The sequence below is a fragment of the Parasteatoda tepidariorum genome, chromosome 7 (assembly GCF_982258835.1).
Source record: "Parasteatoda tepidariorum strain Cologne lab strain chromosome 7, Ptep-v5.0, whole genome shotgun sequence".
Taxonomy (NCBI): domain Eukaryota; kingdom Metazoa; phylum Arthropoda; class Arachnida; order Araneae; family Theridiidae; genus Parasteatoda; species Parasteatoda tepidariorum.
The window spans coordinates 53199759-53216285 of record NC_141761.1 but is presented as its reverse complement, the minus strand read 5'-3'; the positions used below and the strand labels follow the sequence as shown (position 1 = coordinate 53216285).

At 28.3% G+C, this 16527-nt stretch overlaps 1 protein-coding gene across 1 annotated transcript; it reads left to right on the top strand.

Moving 5' to 3' along the window:
- Window positions 1-3964: 3964 nt before the first annotated feature.
- On the top strand, window positions 3965-16338 carry LOC107447430 (uncharacterized). The gene is made up of 3 exons (XM_016062348.5): window positions 3965-4055; window positions 8235-9342; window positions 13542-16338. The coding sequence occupies exons 2-3, from the start codon at window positions 8274-8276 to the stop codon at window positions 15437-15439; spliced, it is 2967 nt and encodes a 988-aa protein (XP_015917834.3). The 5' UTR covers window positions 3965-4055; window positions 8235-8273; the 3' UTR covers window positions 15440-16338.
- Window positions 16339-16527: the final 189 nt, after the last annotated feature.

The following is a 16527-nucleotide window of genomic DNA, read 5'->3' as shown; positions in this document are numbered from 1 at the left end:
TCGTTTCAATAGGAATTTCTCGGATTAATATTCTCTGGTTAGTGGAACAGTCACTGATTCTAAAAGGCTTGGTAACTTAAATAAATTTTGCAGAATCTTAAATTAATATTTTCTATTCTGACATTTTGATTAAATAAATATTTTCCATGTTTATTTACTAAATTTACAGCATCAAAATTTAACTGAAAACCCGAAATATCTGCTGTGAATTCGTAGTGTACCTATATTTTAATTGACAGCATGACACACATCAGTTAATAAATTTTCTGAAACTTTTTTTTAAGTATTATGTGAAAGTTATTATTTTTTTAATGCTGTTGTCGTCGTCAGCCATTAAGGCAGAGGAATTGCGATTGTTCTTGTTTTCCAGTGGCGTCATCTATGATGAAGAATTCGACTTCCACCGCACCCATACATCACAACTGTTTAAAGGGCGGACCCATCCATCCATCCATAGATCGTAATTTTGACCTGAACCACAGAACGATAAATCTCCAATTCAGTACCCCTTTAATTTGTTATGAGAACATGCAGGACTTCGTGAACCGACAGATTTAAGGAGCACCAGTCACCATTTACTACACAGTCTTACAGTCTTTGGACGGCTGGATTCGAACTCCCGTTCTCACGAACATGAATCCAGCCTCCTGCCAACCAAGTTTTCCCAGACACGTTTTTTTTTATGTTTATGTGATTAAAAAAAGTAAGGAAAAAATTATTAATTTACTAAACCATTTAGCTATATTTTAGTGTTATATTTTTGCATATGTGGTTAAGAATAGACCACGGCTTTTTCAGGGTGGGGTCGTTGGCATAATTATTTGCAGCTATAATTCATTGCTAGTATATTTGGGTGTGGGCACAATTTGTTGCGCTGGCACTCTAATTTTACAGTGAGGGATGAATTTATCGCAGTGTTGATTCGGCTCTGGTACAGTCGCTACTATAAATAAAATATATTTCTGAAAAACTATTCTTATGTTCATTATTACTCACATCAATATATTTCATTATTATGTTCATTATTATTTTTTTTTAATTAATACGTAGAATCAAAGAAAATTAAGAAAAAGTTTCAAGATTATTTTTAGTTATAAATATTTTAAGATATGAATGGTTTTTAGCGCCGAACATAATAATTTTTGCAAACGTTCATACATATATATGTAGGTGTGTTGTAAATTATTATCATATAATTAAAATTTTTCTTGGCTGACAAATATTCGTATCCATAACATATTTGGATAGTAATAGGTAGTAAGGTGAAACCGGGTACTCCGAATCTAGCGAAATTTGTTCTGCTTTTTAGCGGACAGACTTCCAATTGCTATCTTGTAGGTGAGAGGAATTTTATACCATTTTAGCGTGTCGTTGAATTCCTGTCGTCTGTGTGAATAAGTTTGTTTTACAGTGTCAACTCCATAATGCTCTTATATTTTTAAACTATCCTTATTTATTGGTATTAGACTGTATAAATATTTTTTAACTTAACTTATAATACATTTACTGAGGATTCATACCCTAACATAAATAAAAATTTTGCCCAATAGTTACTGTTTCTCTTCGGTAATCTCTGCCCTTTGGGTAAAACCAGGTAATACCCTCACCATTTAGAGCTGATTTAGAAAATCAAGAAGAAAAAAAAGAAAAAAGAGCACTTAAAAAAATGTGCTATCAAAAAAGAGAAAGTTGTTTTGTAGTGAGTTAAAAATTATTATTGTATTGTGTACATTGTATAATGATGTATTTTCAAACTAATTAACAAAATGGAAACGGTGTGATCCAATATGGAAAGTGTTTTTGCTAGGCCCGCAAAATCTGCAGTGGAACTGAAGAAGAAGATAATTACTTCACATGTGAATTTTGTACATAATATTCTTCAATTGTCTTATAAAATAAAAATATCTGTTACTTCTTCACTGAAATTTTAGTATTTTTATATTTCCTATTGAGTTTACATATGCGCCCAGGTCTGATTGGGTACTAGAACTTTCACAATATTTGAAAAATATTTGTTAAAAAAAGGGATGCATCTATGACTTTTCAAGAATGATATATTATACACAACTAAACAATGAATATCTTGATTAAATCTGACTGTTTCTGGGTTGAGTAGTTTATCTCCGCCAGGCCTTCGAATCTTATTACCCAGTCTTACCTCAATTTCCCATAATAATGTATTCAAGAAAAAAATTCTACTCACCTCTATTAATGTTAAAAAAAAGTTCTGGAATGCAAAAATTAAATTTTTTTTAAATCTTACTAAGAAATTTTTTAAGTTCTTAAACCTATTTTTAGTATTTATTATTTATTTTCTATCTTTGTTTATTTTATTTCAACTTTTGCCCGGATATTTTTTAAATTTGTAAAATACTAAAGAAATAATTGAAAAATTTGCTAAATGTGGGGCCAAAATTATAAAAAAAAAGTCTATCTCAACAGTTACAAGGGGTTTCATCGCTGAAACTGTGACTTTTTACGGTATGAGAATACCAATAGAAATTTAAAAAAAAAAAATAATAATAATAATAATAAATAAATTAAAAACAGGAAGCCATTTGATCTAATGATCGGACTTTTACGCACCCAGCACAATCTTAGTAATTTAAGAGGAGTTTCAGACTTTAAATAAGCAAATTAAGCGATTCAAATGAATTCATATGCAAAAACACTTCCTTTAGAGCAGCAGTTCCAAATTTTTTCATGGTACATAACCCTATATGTTCGACTCTTTTTTGGCGGAACCCTTATTTAATAAATAAAGTTGTAAAAATTAACTAAGGAAACATTATCAATCATTTTTAAAATATTTAATGTGAGGAATTAAATTAATTGTTCATCGTTTTGTCAAGAATAGTATCTAACCTAGTTTCGAATTAGTTTCCGGTGTTAAGTATTAACTGAAAATGAATAAAATAAGCTGAATTATTGTTTTTGTTTTAATGAAAACGAAAAAGAACTGTTATAAACATTGAGAATGGTTATCAGAGAAACACATTTCTTTGTTGATGTGAATTTGGTTATTTTCTTTTGAATGGAAAAATTTTAGGGAAAATGCTTGGTGCAATTATTGTTTTTTTTTTTTTTCACTAACTTCTAATACTATTTTCTTCACTAACATTTTGCTTGAATAATTTCAAAAAAAAAAAAGAAAAAAAAATCAAAATACTAAATATATAGTGATGAGTTATTAAATAAAAAATCATAACAAATAAAAAAAAATCTATATAAATCAAAATAAGTATTCGATATAAATCAAAATCGCTTAAAAAAAATCCTTACTCTCAGAATCCCTGATCTCAGAATCCTTCCACGGAACCTTAGGGTTCCGTGGAACACCTTTTGGGAGTCGCTGCTCTAGAAGAGCACATCTTTTATATGACGTATACAGATTTTTGATTTAAATTACTATAAGGAGTAGTCACAATTCGGAAAATATGGTCCAAATAGTTTAATTGTGAGAGTTTTCGAGTCTCTTGCTGACTGTCACCACGACGAATAGTACTCAGGATGAAGTTAATTGAGATACGACAAATTGTGCGCGGCGAATTATCGCCACAGCGAATTGACTGTTAATTTGACATAGACCTCTTAGGTTATTAAATTTCTTTCTGGTTCATAATGTTGGACTATAAACTATACATTTTTAATTCCGATAAATCAATTTTCTTTTAAAGTAGTTTGCATAATTATGTAATATTTAACATTACTTATTAAAACATAATTATTTATATAGAAATATTCAATTAGTTATGTTAAACAAGCAATTTTAAATTAAACAATAGATTCTCCCATATTTTTTTACCCGAGTGGTTTTTTCCCATTCGTTTTTACCCGTTGCGGAAAATTAAACTGTCAACCTTATGCTAAAATAACTTAATCAGTTTCACATTTGTTAATTTATTTTTAAGGAAGAAATGGCAGGAAATAAAAAAACGGATGTACCTGTTTCCTGTTACATATCTTACTGTTTACTTAAATTTCTGTAAAGAAGTTAGAATTCATAATTTTCATATCAAAATGTAAAATTTTGCTTTGCGTTGTGAATCATTTGTGTAAGTTTATTAATTGTATCATACGTTTTAATTTATTATTCTTTTGCTTTTTCACTTTCTAAAATTTTTTAGTGGCATTATTCTTATTTTAAAAAACTTGAGTATTATGTATTATAATTTTTTCTATTGACAATTTAAATTTATTTCAATTTTTAAATTAGTTTATTGACCCTGACTGCGGCTAGCTCTATTACGTAACCATCCAAAAATGCGACGCGATATTTGTATCACAGTTATTCTGTTGAACGTGTTATGATATATGTCACAGTAAGGACCTGAAGCTTATTAAATCCTGAACTTTACTGGTAAAACGTAGCCTTTGCTAAGCCTTTGGAGTAAAACCTAAGGATTACCAAGTCACTTTGGTAAATCCAAGGTCTTAACGGTAAAATTTAACTTTTACCAAAATGTCTTGGCATAGTCTGAAGTATACTTTAATATGATTTCATTTCGGTCTTCTTTTTACAAAGCCTTTGCGGTTAAACGTAGGACTCAAAAAGCCACTTTGGAAAAATCCTAGGATTTACTAGTAAAACTTAGAATTTACCATTCTTCAGGCTTTTGCATTAACATATATGCAAATATACTATGACAGAAATGTAGAAGGTACTATTTCTTTAATTTTCCAACTCTCTCTAAGTTTTTATATTTGTATAGAATGTTTCAAAAATAACTAAATTTAGTAATTTTAATTTATAAAACATGTAGTACAGAACGCTTGTTATCGTATATTTTTCTGACAAGAATTTAAATCTAATCGAATTTTTTTGTTTTGACCCTTTGGGTGTGGCTCTTTCCAATTACAAGACTTTATGGTGAAAGCAATGCTATATAGTATGATGGCTTTAAGTTTGATTGACGAATCGTGTCAGGAAATGCGTTGAAAAAAATGATAGGGGAAGACAGCGCAAGAAAACCTTATTCAAATATTTTTATTATAAAAAAAGATAATTCATTGGCTAAATTATGTGAGAGCGTAATATATATAGACTTCTTTCCTAATTTTATAGATATAAGAAAGAAGTGTGTGTATGTATATATCTATATATATATAGAGAGAGAGAGTTAATATTCTTACTGTAAAATATAGAGAAAACATGAAAAAGATTATAAAGAGTTGTGAAAAGAAGAAAAAAATTAATAAAATAAAATATTTTTAAAAAAATATTTAAAAAATTAAAAAGTCGGAAAACAAAATAATGAAAAGATATAATCTCGTCATCAGCTCACACGATTATATCTGCAAAATACCAAAATTGATTCTAAATAAAAGTAGAATGTCTCTACATAAAATCGAAAACAAAAATAATCGATAGTTAAATAAAAATTAAATTTTATACCATGAAAAAAAAACTATTAGAAATTAGAAGAAAAAAAATTCATTTACAGCCATAATTATGCTAAATAAATGTAAGTATAAAGCAAAATTTGAAGAAAAAAAAAAGGATGAAAATGCAATTAATTACGATTCGTCTAAAAATTGTGTAACAACTCAAAGAAATTGTCACAGTAGAATCCAGTTTATATGAAATATTTTCAACTTTTTGTTACAAATAGACATTTATCCATTTATTTTAAACCTAAAACATTAAAATGAAAAGTCTGAAATAAAAACAAATTCTTTTAGAAAATTTCGAAAGCAATGGTTTTTTAGCCGTAACGCAAAAATTAAAATTTTGCAAAACTTTTTCTGCATCTTAACAACATCCCATCCAACTTGGTTTAAAATTGATATAAATTATTTCACGTTTTAATTTAAGTAATAAATACAACTTATGCACAACAAAATACAGAAGTATTTGTCACTCCTTCATAGTTTGGTACCCGGTATAAATTATAATTTAATTCAGCATAAATCAAAGTTGTGCTTAATTTAAGTAAAAATATCAAGATTAAGTTTATTACAGCAAAGCATAAAATTTTTGTCGCCTCATCAAATATCCGAGGACAATCCTTGCCTTCCTATACGGTACTGATTGGACATAGCTCAAAAAACTAGTTTGAGAACATGGACAAAACGTGTGTTTATGAACCTGGATTCAGCTCAAGAAACGTAAACTTTTCAATGTTGAACCCAAATTTAACAACTAAACGAGAATTTCCAACTTAATTTCCTTTGCATTTTTAAATAATTAATGTACCTGGACTTCGGAGTCGGGGATGTTAGGTATATTTCATGCGATCTCGTCGTATTCAGAGTACTAAACTATAAAAGAATTTTTAATCTTACTTTGTACAACGACGTCAATTTAATAATACACTGTAATAACTTTATAGGACTAGTGAGAGACAACTTGAAAAAACTAAAGTCCTTGAAAAGGGCTTTAAGCAACTGATGATTTTAGTTTTAAAAAAAGCCTTAATTTAAAAAGAAAAATGTACCAAGTTATTTAGGCAAATGAAAGACATCACATTAGAAATATGTTTGGATGATCACATTAGAAATATGTTTATTCTTTTTTTAAAAAAAAAAGAACAATTTCTATAAGAGAAGTTCGGAAAACGTAATTAAATACTATGCCCATTTTCTTAAAAACGCATTTCGAACTTTCTCCATTTTCTATAACATGCATTTTGAGTTGTGGCCATTTCTTTAAATATGCATTTCAGGCTATGTCCATTTTCTCCAACACGCATTTTAAGCTATGTGCACCAACTGAAATATTCCTTCCTCTTGCGCAGTAAAATTCCAATTATTTTATCAATCATTAATTCTTTTACTATTTTTGTGCAATTTAAAATTTAATCAATGTTATGGTTGATTTTAATTTCAAATTTTGAAGTTTGATATATATTTCAAATTTTTTATGGCATATGATCAGGTTGAATATGTCTTATAAAAAATGGATTTAAGCACCGAATAATTTTAATAAATAGTTTTCAATTCGAAATATTTTCATGACATAAAAAATGTATATATTTTTTATGAAATATAATTGGTTACACATATTTATGGAATAAGCTTATTCTGCTGTTGTTAAATTTTGTGAGAATGAATTCTTCCGAAAAAAGATTTTTAGTGGAATAAGGAAAATCTTAGTAATTTTAATTTGTTTATCAAATAGGTCACGCTGTTCCCACAAAAAGCAAAGGGAAAAATGTCTTACTCTTAATTAGTGTATACTTTTAATGTAATACTTTTAATTAATGCGAAGCTTTATATATAAAGTGAGAGAGAGAGAGAGAGTTCAATTCCATTTTATGTCCAAAACTTGTAAATTTCGAGGAGCGAATTTGTAAAATTAATTTCTAAACTATCCCTTGGAAAGTTTAAGATTTTAGTCACATTTCCATCGAAAAACTTAAGATTTAACAGCCAATTTTAGAAAATATTAAAGTTCCAATCCAAAGAATATGTAATGATTTTTACAGAAAATATTTATGTCCAAAAATTAGTAATTTAGATATGAAATATATTTATGTAATTGCATGGAAATGAAATAACATAATGTTCTTAAATGAAAACGGAAATTTTCATAAAAGCTTTTCACGCTGATAGTAAATTTCACCTCAAAGAAACAAAATTTTTCTTTAAAGATCATTTCAGTTCTCACTTTGTATTTTCAGAATTAACATCATTTGCAGCAGTTAGACACTTAGTAATATATTATTATAATCTTCAACCTTTACCTATCCCTGGCTGTTTAAAGGTCTTTTCCAAAAATTCAAATTTACAAAGCCTACTTTTCAAATTTCATCAGACCACCTTCTCTCTTCTTGGTCGTTTGATGTAATGGTGATCCAATCCAAGATATTGGCCAGTTCAATGTCGCTTTAAGGGTTTAATTTTCTAAATAGCTGCGACAGATGTCATTGAGATGAACTAGGGTTCAGTCCCCGGTGGCGCCTGCAATTCACTCAGCTTCAGATCGATAGGTACAATCCTGTCTGGCAAGTAAAGGTGGTCACCTTACCGAAGGTCACAAAATTGTTGGCCTTTAATCTCCATGACCTCATTGGCCCTTAACGGGTTTTGTGGGGATGCATTAATATTTTCGATTATTTTTTATTGTTGTTTTAATGAAGAATTCGGTCTTTTCTTGTATTATCGGATGGAAGTATAAGTTAAAATTAAAGTTTTTGTAAAATTTCAAATTTAAATTTTCTTAATATATTAGAGATTTGACTATTTTTTATATTTATATTTTTTATTTTTTAATATTTATTATTTTTTTACAGATCTAATTCATTACAGTCTATGTATTTGTGAAACTCAATATGAAGCTATTTTTTGTGATTGTCGCATTGTTTCTGAATCAGAACAGAGTTTTAAGTTGCATAATATCTGAAGACATAGAATGCTCCTGTGATAACAACGAAATTGAATGTGTGGGTAATGCAGAAGATATATATAGTGTTCAAAAACTGTTCGTTAACATCTCTCAGATTCAATTTACAAACGTGAGAGAACACTTGATTCTCAATTTGACAAGTTTGACTTTTCCTGCTGATCTAAATATGACAGATTTAAATATTTCAAGTTTAAGCATACTAGGAGGATTGGAAGACTCGAAAAATGATTTTTTTGGACCAGGATGGAGAGATTTAAAAGCACTGGAGATTCAAAACAGTGATATTGGGTTACTCGAGGATCGTCTTTTCTTTTCACTGCACAATCTCATTGATCTAAATTTAGATTCTAATGAAATTTCTGATATAGATCCTGGAGTATTTTTTAGTTTAGAAAAACTGGAATACCTAAGCCTGTCCAAAAATCAGCTTAAAATGACTAGTAAAGATCTCCTCCAGTATTTGCCAATGCTTCATACATTGATCTTAAATGGAAATAATATCTCTTTTGTTTCCAATATAAGTATCGTATCAGAATCTTTAACAAAATTTTCAGCTCAAAGTTGCAAGATAGGGGGATCTTTGGAAGAGGATTCATTATCTGGAACACCCAATTTAACTTACATCGATCTAAGTTTAAATCAAATTGAAAACATAAATTCTCATGCTCTCTCTACTTTAGCTAATGTTGAAATATTGAATATGAGCTATAACAGCATCGATAGCCTTGGAAAAGACGCTTTCTCCAAAATGAGGAAATTAGTAACTCTGGATTTAAGCAATAATAAAATCAAACAAATGAATACAGGAACTTTTGCTCAACTAACTCTGCTCAGGAATTTGAATTTAAGCATGAATATGCTAAAAGCCATGCTTTGTGATTATACTTCTAACTTGTATTCTTTGGAAACTCTAGATTTGAGACACAATGTCATAAGAATAATTTCTCCTGGAACATTATTAAGCAGTCTTAATATTAAAGAATTGCTGTTAAATGGTAAGAAATAAAGATTTTTTTTAAAAAAAAATTACCATTGCGAGGGGCTCTAAAACATAGAAAACCATAGGCTGGAGATTCAAATTATGTTGTTTATGGCGTTGTTACGGTAAAATATGTTTGGTTCAAATTCGATGAAATTTAACAACCGAACAGTAAATACTATTATTATAGTGGTAAAATTTTAAATCTGTTTTAATACAAAGCAAGCTGTTTTATGGGTGAATCTTTAAAAAAATGACTGCTTTAAAAAAATCTTCAAATTTAAAGTCTTCAAAATAATAAATTTTTTTTGTATATTTATTTAGTTACATTTATTAATATCTTACAGACAGCAGTGTAGTTTATTGACATTTGCTCAAGAAAAAAAAATAAAAAAAAAAATAGAAATTCACCAAATTTTGAATGCCAGGAAAATGACTAGAAGGCCAGGAAAATGACATATTAGCTTAGAAGCTAAGAAAACAGTCATTTTAAGCTAATTGTAAGCAACTCAACTTAAGAAACTCAGAAGTTAATTTTAACTTTTTATGTAAATAAATTCCAAAAATAATTATTGTGAACAATTTGAACAAATTAGTCAAGTATAATAAAAGTGAAAGAATAACACACCCAATGAAGTTTTTAATTTTTCTACACTTTAATTTGCAAAGAAACAGTTAAAAGAAAGAAAACCAAAAAAAAAAAAAAAAATTGTAAATTTTCATTAATCTTGAAGCTTTCAGAGGAAGCAAAATGCCTGAAAGATATTTGGTAAAGATCATACATTTTTGAAAAGGTGATATTCTAAGAAATTTTGACAGTCTTGTTTCCTGGGCACTTAAAGTGATTAGCAGTCTGATTGCCATCACGAATAATAAAGTTAACTTTAATATCTTTATGAACGACTTCAAAAACTTCTCCTACAATGAAAATGATAATCTTAGGAATTTTTCCGATTTCAGCATTTAAAATAGGTTTTACTTTAAATTCAAAATCAGTTCAATTATCTAGAAACCATTCATCTTCGAATTAAACAACCATGAACTGACGTTAATTGTCATTAACGTTACTAACGAAATTCACATTTAATACTGGCAGTTACAGCTCATTTTACGAAAGATGAGGCTAATTAAAATCTTTTTTCTAGAAGGTGTACATTCATAGATCCCTTGAAGGGAATATTCTTCTTTTCCTTCAATGAATTTATCAACTGTTTCTATATATGAAGTTTTAACTTCTTTAATTATTAAATTAGGTTCTTTTTCAACTACAAATATGAAAGTTTTCATATTTGGTATGTCTCCACCAAAAGCAACACTTTTTTCAACAAAACGTTTTACAACCGCTCCAACACCATCCGGCGCATCCTTTCCAATAAATGTGAAATGTCCGGATGATACATTAGGCATAATTAGAGGAAATACAAAAAAACTTAAAAATTTGTTTCATTTCTGTATTGTGTTGAGAGCGAATCACTCACAAAATATATTTCCTTAAAATTTTCTCTCTGTGAAACATTACTTAAAATTTTCTTTATATGTGCCCAAATAGCACGAGTAATTTCTTAGAGATTCTGATAGAGTTGAAAATGAAGAACTTGTGGTCTTTTCCGCTGGTGTTTGATATAATACTCCTACGGGTACAGTAAATTGTGTTCTTGAAGTTCCTAAGTGTACTGTTTGTGGTTCTGATGCATATTTGATATTATAGTTTTTACTGAAATCAATGAAAATTAAAATTGATTACGTGTAAAGCTTTTATTTTAATTTGCTTGTGAATTGAAATTGATGCTTTATTATGGCAATATGATTCATATGTTCTATCAGTATACTTTTCTCTCTTTCACTCACCTTTGTCACTGGCATTACAACTCCTTTCTTTTTCTATTGAGTATAGCTTAAATTTCTTATAGGTTTTTCTTTTTCAAGGAGCTCACAATCATTTTTAATCTTTCCATACCATTTCTTCTCGCTTTTTTTCCCTTGACTGTTTTTAGGCCCCATGTTTTAAAATAACCTAGTAAAATTAATTTTATAATAATTTACATAGAATTTTTTTTTATAATATTTACATTTAAAATATTTCAAATCATTTTATTTTACAACTTTATTACAATCTTGAATTTAATTGAATTCCAAGCAAGGTTTAAAGACTATATGACAGAATTTAATTGTACAGTGATGTTCTTAGCTTATCCTTTATATTTTAACTATCTGTGTTTTGGAAGAAAAAAAAATCCTAAAGCCTTTGCTTTAGATGGACCATGAATTGTTCAAATTAATTCTTTTATCCACTGTAGAAAGAATCAAAAATGTTTTTGTTGTTGATATGCACAGAATAAAATTAACTTTAATTACATATGAGCATATTACAATCTTACATAAACTGGGTATTAGGTTAATATTTGCTTTCCCTCTCTACATATAGAGTTTAAAAAATTTTCTGGTAACTGTGTTAAAGTCCAGGTATTTATAAGCCAGGATAATGACAATTTGCCATTTTACAGCATTTAACTTTACTTTAATTTAACATTTCGGGCCTAAGACGCTTACTTTCTGCAGAAAACAACAGGATTTCTTGAAATAACTAAGGTAAATCTAAATAGTTTATGTTATTAATGATTTCAAGAAGACAGGAAAATGACAACATAAAAACCTACTCACCTTGTAAATTTTTTTGAAATGCATTTTGACTCAGAAAGTTGGTTCTTTATTCCTTCAATAAGACATGTTCAGATAGGATGGATTTCTAATCAATCTCTTAACCTAAGATATTGATTGCTGGAGCTATCTATTTCGGTTATAAATTACTAAAAAATAGTGGCCAGGAAAATGACTATTTTCGTGTGACAAACAAATTATTGACAGAAAAAATTATTTTTTTATCAAAGTTTATGGAAATAATACTTTCTGCATACATTCTAGAAATGCTTACAACGATTGAGATAAAAAAAATAGATATTGAAAAATGTATGGGAAGTTTTGAAACTAGTTATTATTGGAAATATTGCTTGTGACATAAAAGGAAAATGACATTTTGATAGTCAATAAAATTTTTTAAATATACAAAACAGTCAATGCCAGTGCGAAGTCATTTTAAAATGCTAATAGCAATGCTATTTATTAAATTTTTTTTCCAAAAGTTCTTTTAGTAGTTTAGTATTTGATCTTGGAATAAAAGACTGTCAATTGTCGTATTTCGTGAGAATCACCCTTATTTATTTTTATACTAATTCACAATCCTCGAATTTTTTAACAAAATAATTCTTGTTTTTTTAAATTTCAGTTTCAACTTTTTCAATATACAAATAAGTAAATAAATAAATTTTTGTTTTAAACAAGGATAAATAGACTTGGCTTACTAAGGTTTGCAATCCCTTACATATTTTAGTGTTAAATAAACAAGGTTGTTCTTTTATAAAAGAATTATTTTTATAAAACATAGGCATATTTTTTAAAAAACATTTTTGGGGAAAATAACTGTATAAATGATAGTTTGATGAGATGGAGAACTATAACTTTATTAGTTTTTAAAATTACATTAATTTTTTTAAAGAAAAAAAGCTGGACATATCATTTATTATCTATAAATTTTACAAGAAATTTAGAAATTTAATGATAACATTGTTCCATCATCCCACGACAACAGTTGATGCAGATGCTGTTGATTTTTTATTACCAGTTTTAGTTTCTATTTATCTTGAGGATAAATAAATTTTTTGTTCTAAAATTTATTCAGAATTTCATTATTAAATTTTATTTCTGACTCGAATTCTGTTTTTTTTTCCTGTCAACTTATTAGATAAAATTGAAGACAGCAAAATTGTTAATCTGTATGGTAAATATGTTCAGCAATAAATGTTTCAGTCTTTTCATTACAGATGTAGTGCATTAACTATATCTAGGTAACACTTTTTCTTCCCATTAACAAGCGTTAATATATACAAACTTTGATATAGTACATACATAAATCACTTTAACAGATTGGAAAATGTAATTATAGGTCACATACAATCGTGTCTTATTAAAATCAAGCAAACTTTGTTTGATATTTTAAATTTTATCCTTTTAAAAATGGGATACAAAAGTAGGAAAAGACTACAATTAATAATAGTGGAGATATCTAAAACAGTTTAAGAAAAGATAAAGTAATTTGTGAAAATCTATTTCATATTTTTAACTTTTCAAATAAACTAAAATTCTCTTGTGCATTTTCAGGTAATATATTGGATGAAACAGTGTGTTTATCAAATTTGACAAAATACGTAGACATTGGTTTGTCTGATAAAGATTGTAACATGGCAGATTCCTGCGTATCCGATTTATCTGAAGCTGACACTGAAGATGATTATTATTTAGATGAGGAAGAAACTACTATAAGTACAGCCACAACATTGAATGAAACTATGGATGAAACAAAATACACACCATTATCATCCACCACAAATATAAGAACCACAACTAGTTTTATAACTACAGACATAAGTACAGAAACAGAGTCTCCAGAGACTTCTTCCTTCACAGCAGATAACACTTCACTGTATGAAACAGAACAGACAACTATCAGTATCAAAACAGTAAGTGATTTTCCTCATACAACAAAAAATTACACAACTGAAGAAACACAACAAACAACTATTAGTGTCAGAACAGAAAGTGATGTTCCTCGTACAACAAAACCTTACACAATTGAAGACAAAAGTGAAGAAACTGAACAAACCACTAGCAATGCCAAGACTGAGAGTGAATTTCCTTTAACAACAGAAGGCTTTAAAACATGGACATTTGAAAACATATTATTTGGTAATAGCAATGAGAGTACTACTTTCATACCTGAAATAACTGTAAATGATTCAACTCAAACAGATTCATTATTTAAAAATGGAACAGAAAGTGAAGGTAACAGTGAAACAAGTTCAACTTCGCTAACAGATGATGTTATAACAAGAAATCGTTCTACAGATTACTTTGCATTCTCGACAGAGAACATTCTAATTACTCAATACAACAAGAGTGAGTTTTCTCAGACACAAGACGAAAGCACTACACTTGACATGCATTCACCTACAACTTCTCATAATGTAACTACTGAAGATGATTACTATGATTATGATGATGAAATATTATCACCAAACCCGGAGAAGATATTAACAACATCAGCAACCATTCAAAAGGAAAAAATAATTGACAACACAAAAATTATTCTAGTTAATTATACAGTTGTAGATGATAAACTGTGTGTTGAATATACAATACAAGGAGATTTACTAAATGACTCAAAATGTGTCCTACGATCTGATTTAATCAAAGGAAAAAGAGGTTTTGACCATATAAAATGTCCACCACCAGGCAGTAAACAACTCCACTGTAGATATAATGATATGTATAAATTTTGCTTGATTTTATTCATCAATCATGCACCAAAAAGTACAGAATGTTCAAACCAGCTATTGCTTGAAACTTATAATCATAGTAGTCTTCCAACCACCACAGAATTGTCCAATATTTCTATAAATGTTACATCTGTTGACTACACAACGGATGGTGTTACTACTTTTTTCCCATCAACTAAAATACAAATAAAAAACTCAACAGTCAATTTTGAATTCAAACTTCTCTCATTTAATGTCGATTTCAATGATACCCTTTATGCTCTGGCTATTTGGACGGTAAATAGGAATCAGTCGTTATCAGTTTGTAATTTGACATTAAGTTTGTCCTCATCAAGGGAAATTGTTAAAAAATCTTATTTCTCTTGCTCAAACTATTCTTATCCATTTTTAATGGAAGATAACATTGATGAAATTTGTTTGACAGCATATCACAAACTGTTAAGCTCGGAAACAAAATGCAGAAGGAAAGTGATAATTAACATAGGTGCGGTAGCATCTCGAAAGAAAGATCACGGATTCAAGAACACGTCTTTAATTGCATTAGGTATCTTGTTACTCATAGTGACAGCAATAATTATTCTCCTCATCATTCGGAATTTGACTAAGAAAAAACTAAATAAAGATAGATATAATGTATATTTCGAAGAACAAAATGTGCAAAAGAGATTTTCTTCAATTCATCAAGACACAGATGTTCGTTATTCGTTTATACCAAAAGAATGAAACTTTGAATTGTGAACAAAGTGCAGTTTATAATTTTCTATTCAAAAATTTATTAATTTCTAGCAGCTTTAAAGGTTCCACATTTATATAGAAACTGTAATGGACTTAAGTTTCAGTATGTATAAATGTATCATGTTCTTCTTAAAATTAAAACAAATGTAAAAATTTTGTGATAAAGCTAATGAAAATTTTTTTAAAAAATGTAAGGTTCTTTAATAGTTATAAAATTCTTATTTATGAGCATGAATTTTACAAAATGTAAAATTAATGGTTTAAGAGATATTTGTATAAATTATTCATGTGTTTTTAAATCATTATAAAACTAGATATAAAAATTTATGCGGAAACCAAATCTCATATAAGTTTAACTTTTTATAACAAATGTTACTAATATATTTTTATAGAAAATAGACTTATCTAAAAAGCTCTTTAAATTACTGAATAATATTTCAGTTATATTTTCCTAACTATAAAACTGATTCTTCTATACCTACAAATAAAATGGAAGACATATTTTTTCCTAAAAATTTGGTACTTTTAATAATATTTTAATTATTTTTAAAATAATGAAATTTAACCCTTTGTTTACTGCAAGCGCATATATATATACACTTCGCTAAGCCGATGCGTTAACTGCCGCTGTATATATACATATGCCTTTCCGAAGTATGCACTGCACTTTGCTATCAGTAAAACAACTCCCTCATTTTCGGAGTGCAATAAAATGGTCTTGATTTCAGGTTTCAGACAAGAGAGGGAGGAAGGGGAAGTTTCTGGCTAGGAAATCATAGTTGTGCAGTTATTGCTCTTTTTTATTCGAGTAGTACAAGCTTTCTTAGGTTCTTTTTGCTTCCGTTTTTGCATCCGTGTGTAATAAAAGTTCTTATTTTTTGTGCAAATATGTCTGAGAGTGAATTAGATGACTGTTTTCCTTTTTCTTTAGAATCAGAAAGTTTGGAATATGACATTACTTTTTACATTCATTGCTAAAATTTTTTTATTATTATACTGATATACTTTAAATTTCGTAATCAGCTTTCTTTTCTTCTTTTTTTCGTAAAATTAAACAGTTTTTAAGATTAAAAAGC

Excerpts from the sequence above, each read along its gene's own strand:
- LOC107447430 (XM_016062348.5), top strand. The coding sequence starts at position 8,274 with ATGAAGCTATTTTTTGTGATTGTCGCATTGTTTCTGAATCAGAACAGA. Across the intron at positions 9,343-13,541 it reads TAAAGAATTGCTGTTAAATG|GTAATATATTGGATGAAACA; the intron begins GTAAGAAATAAA and ends GTGCATTTTCAG.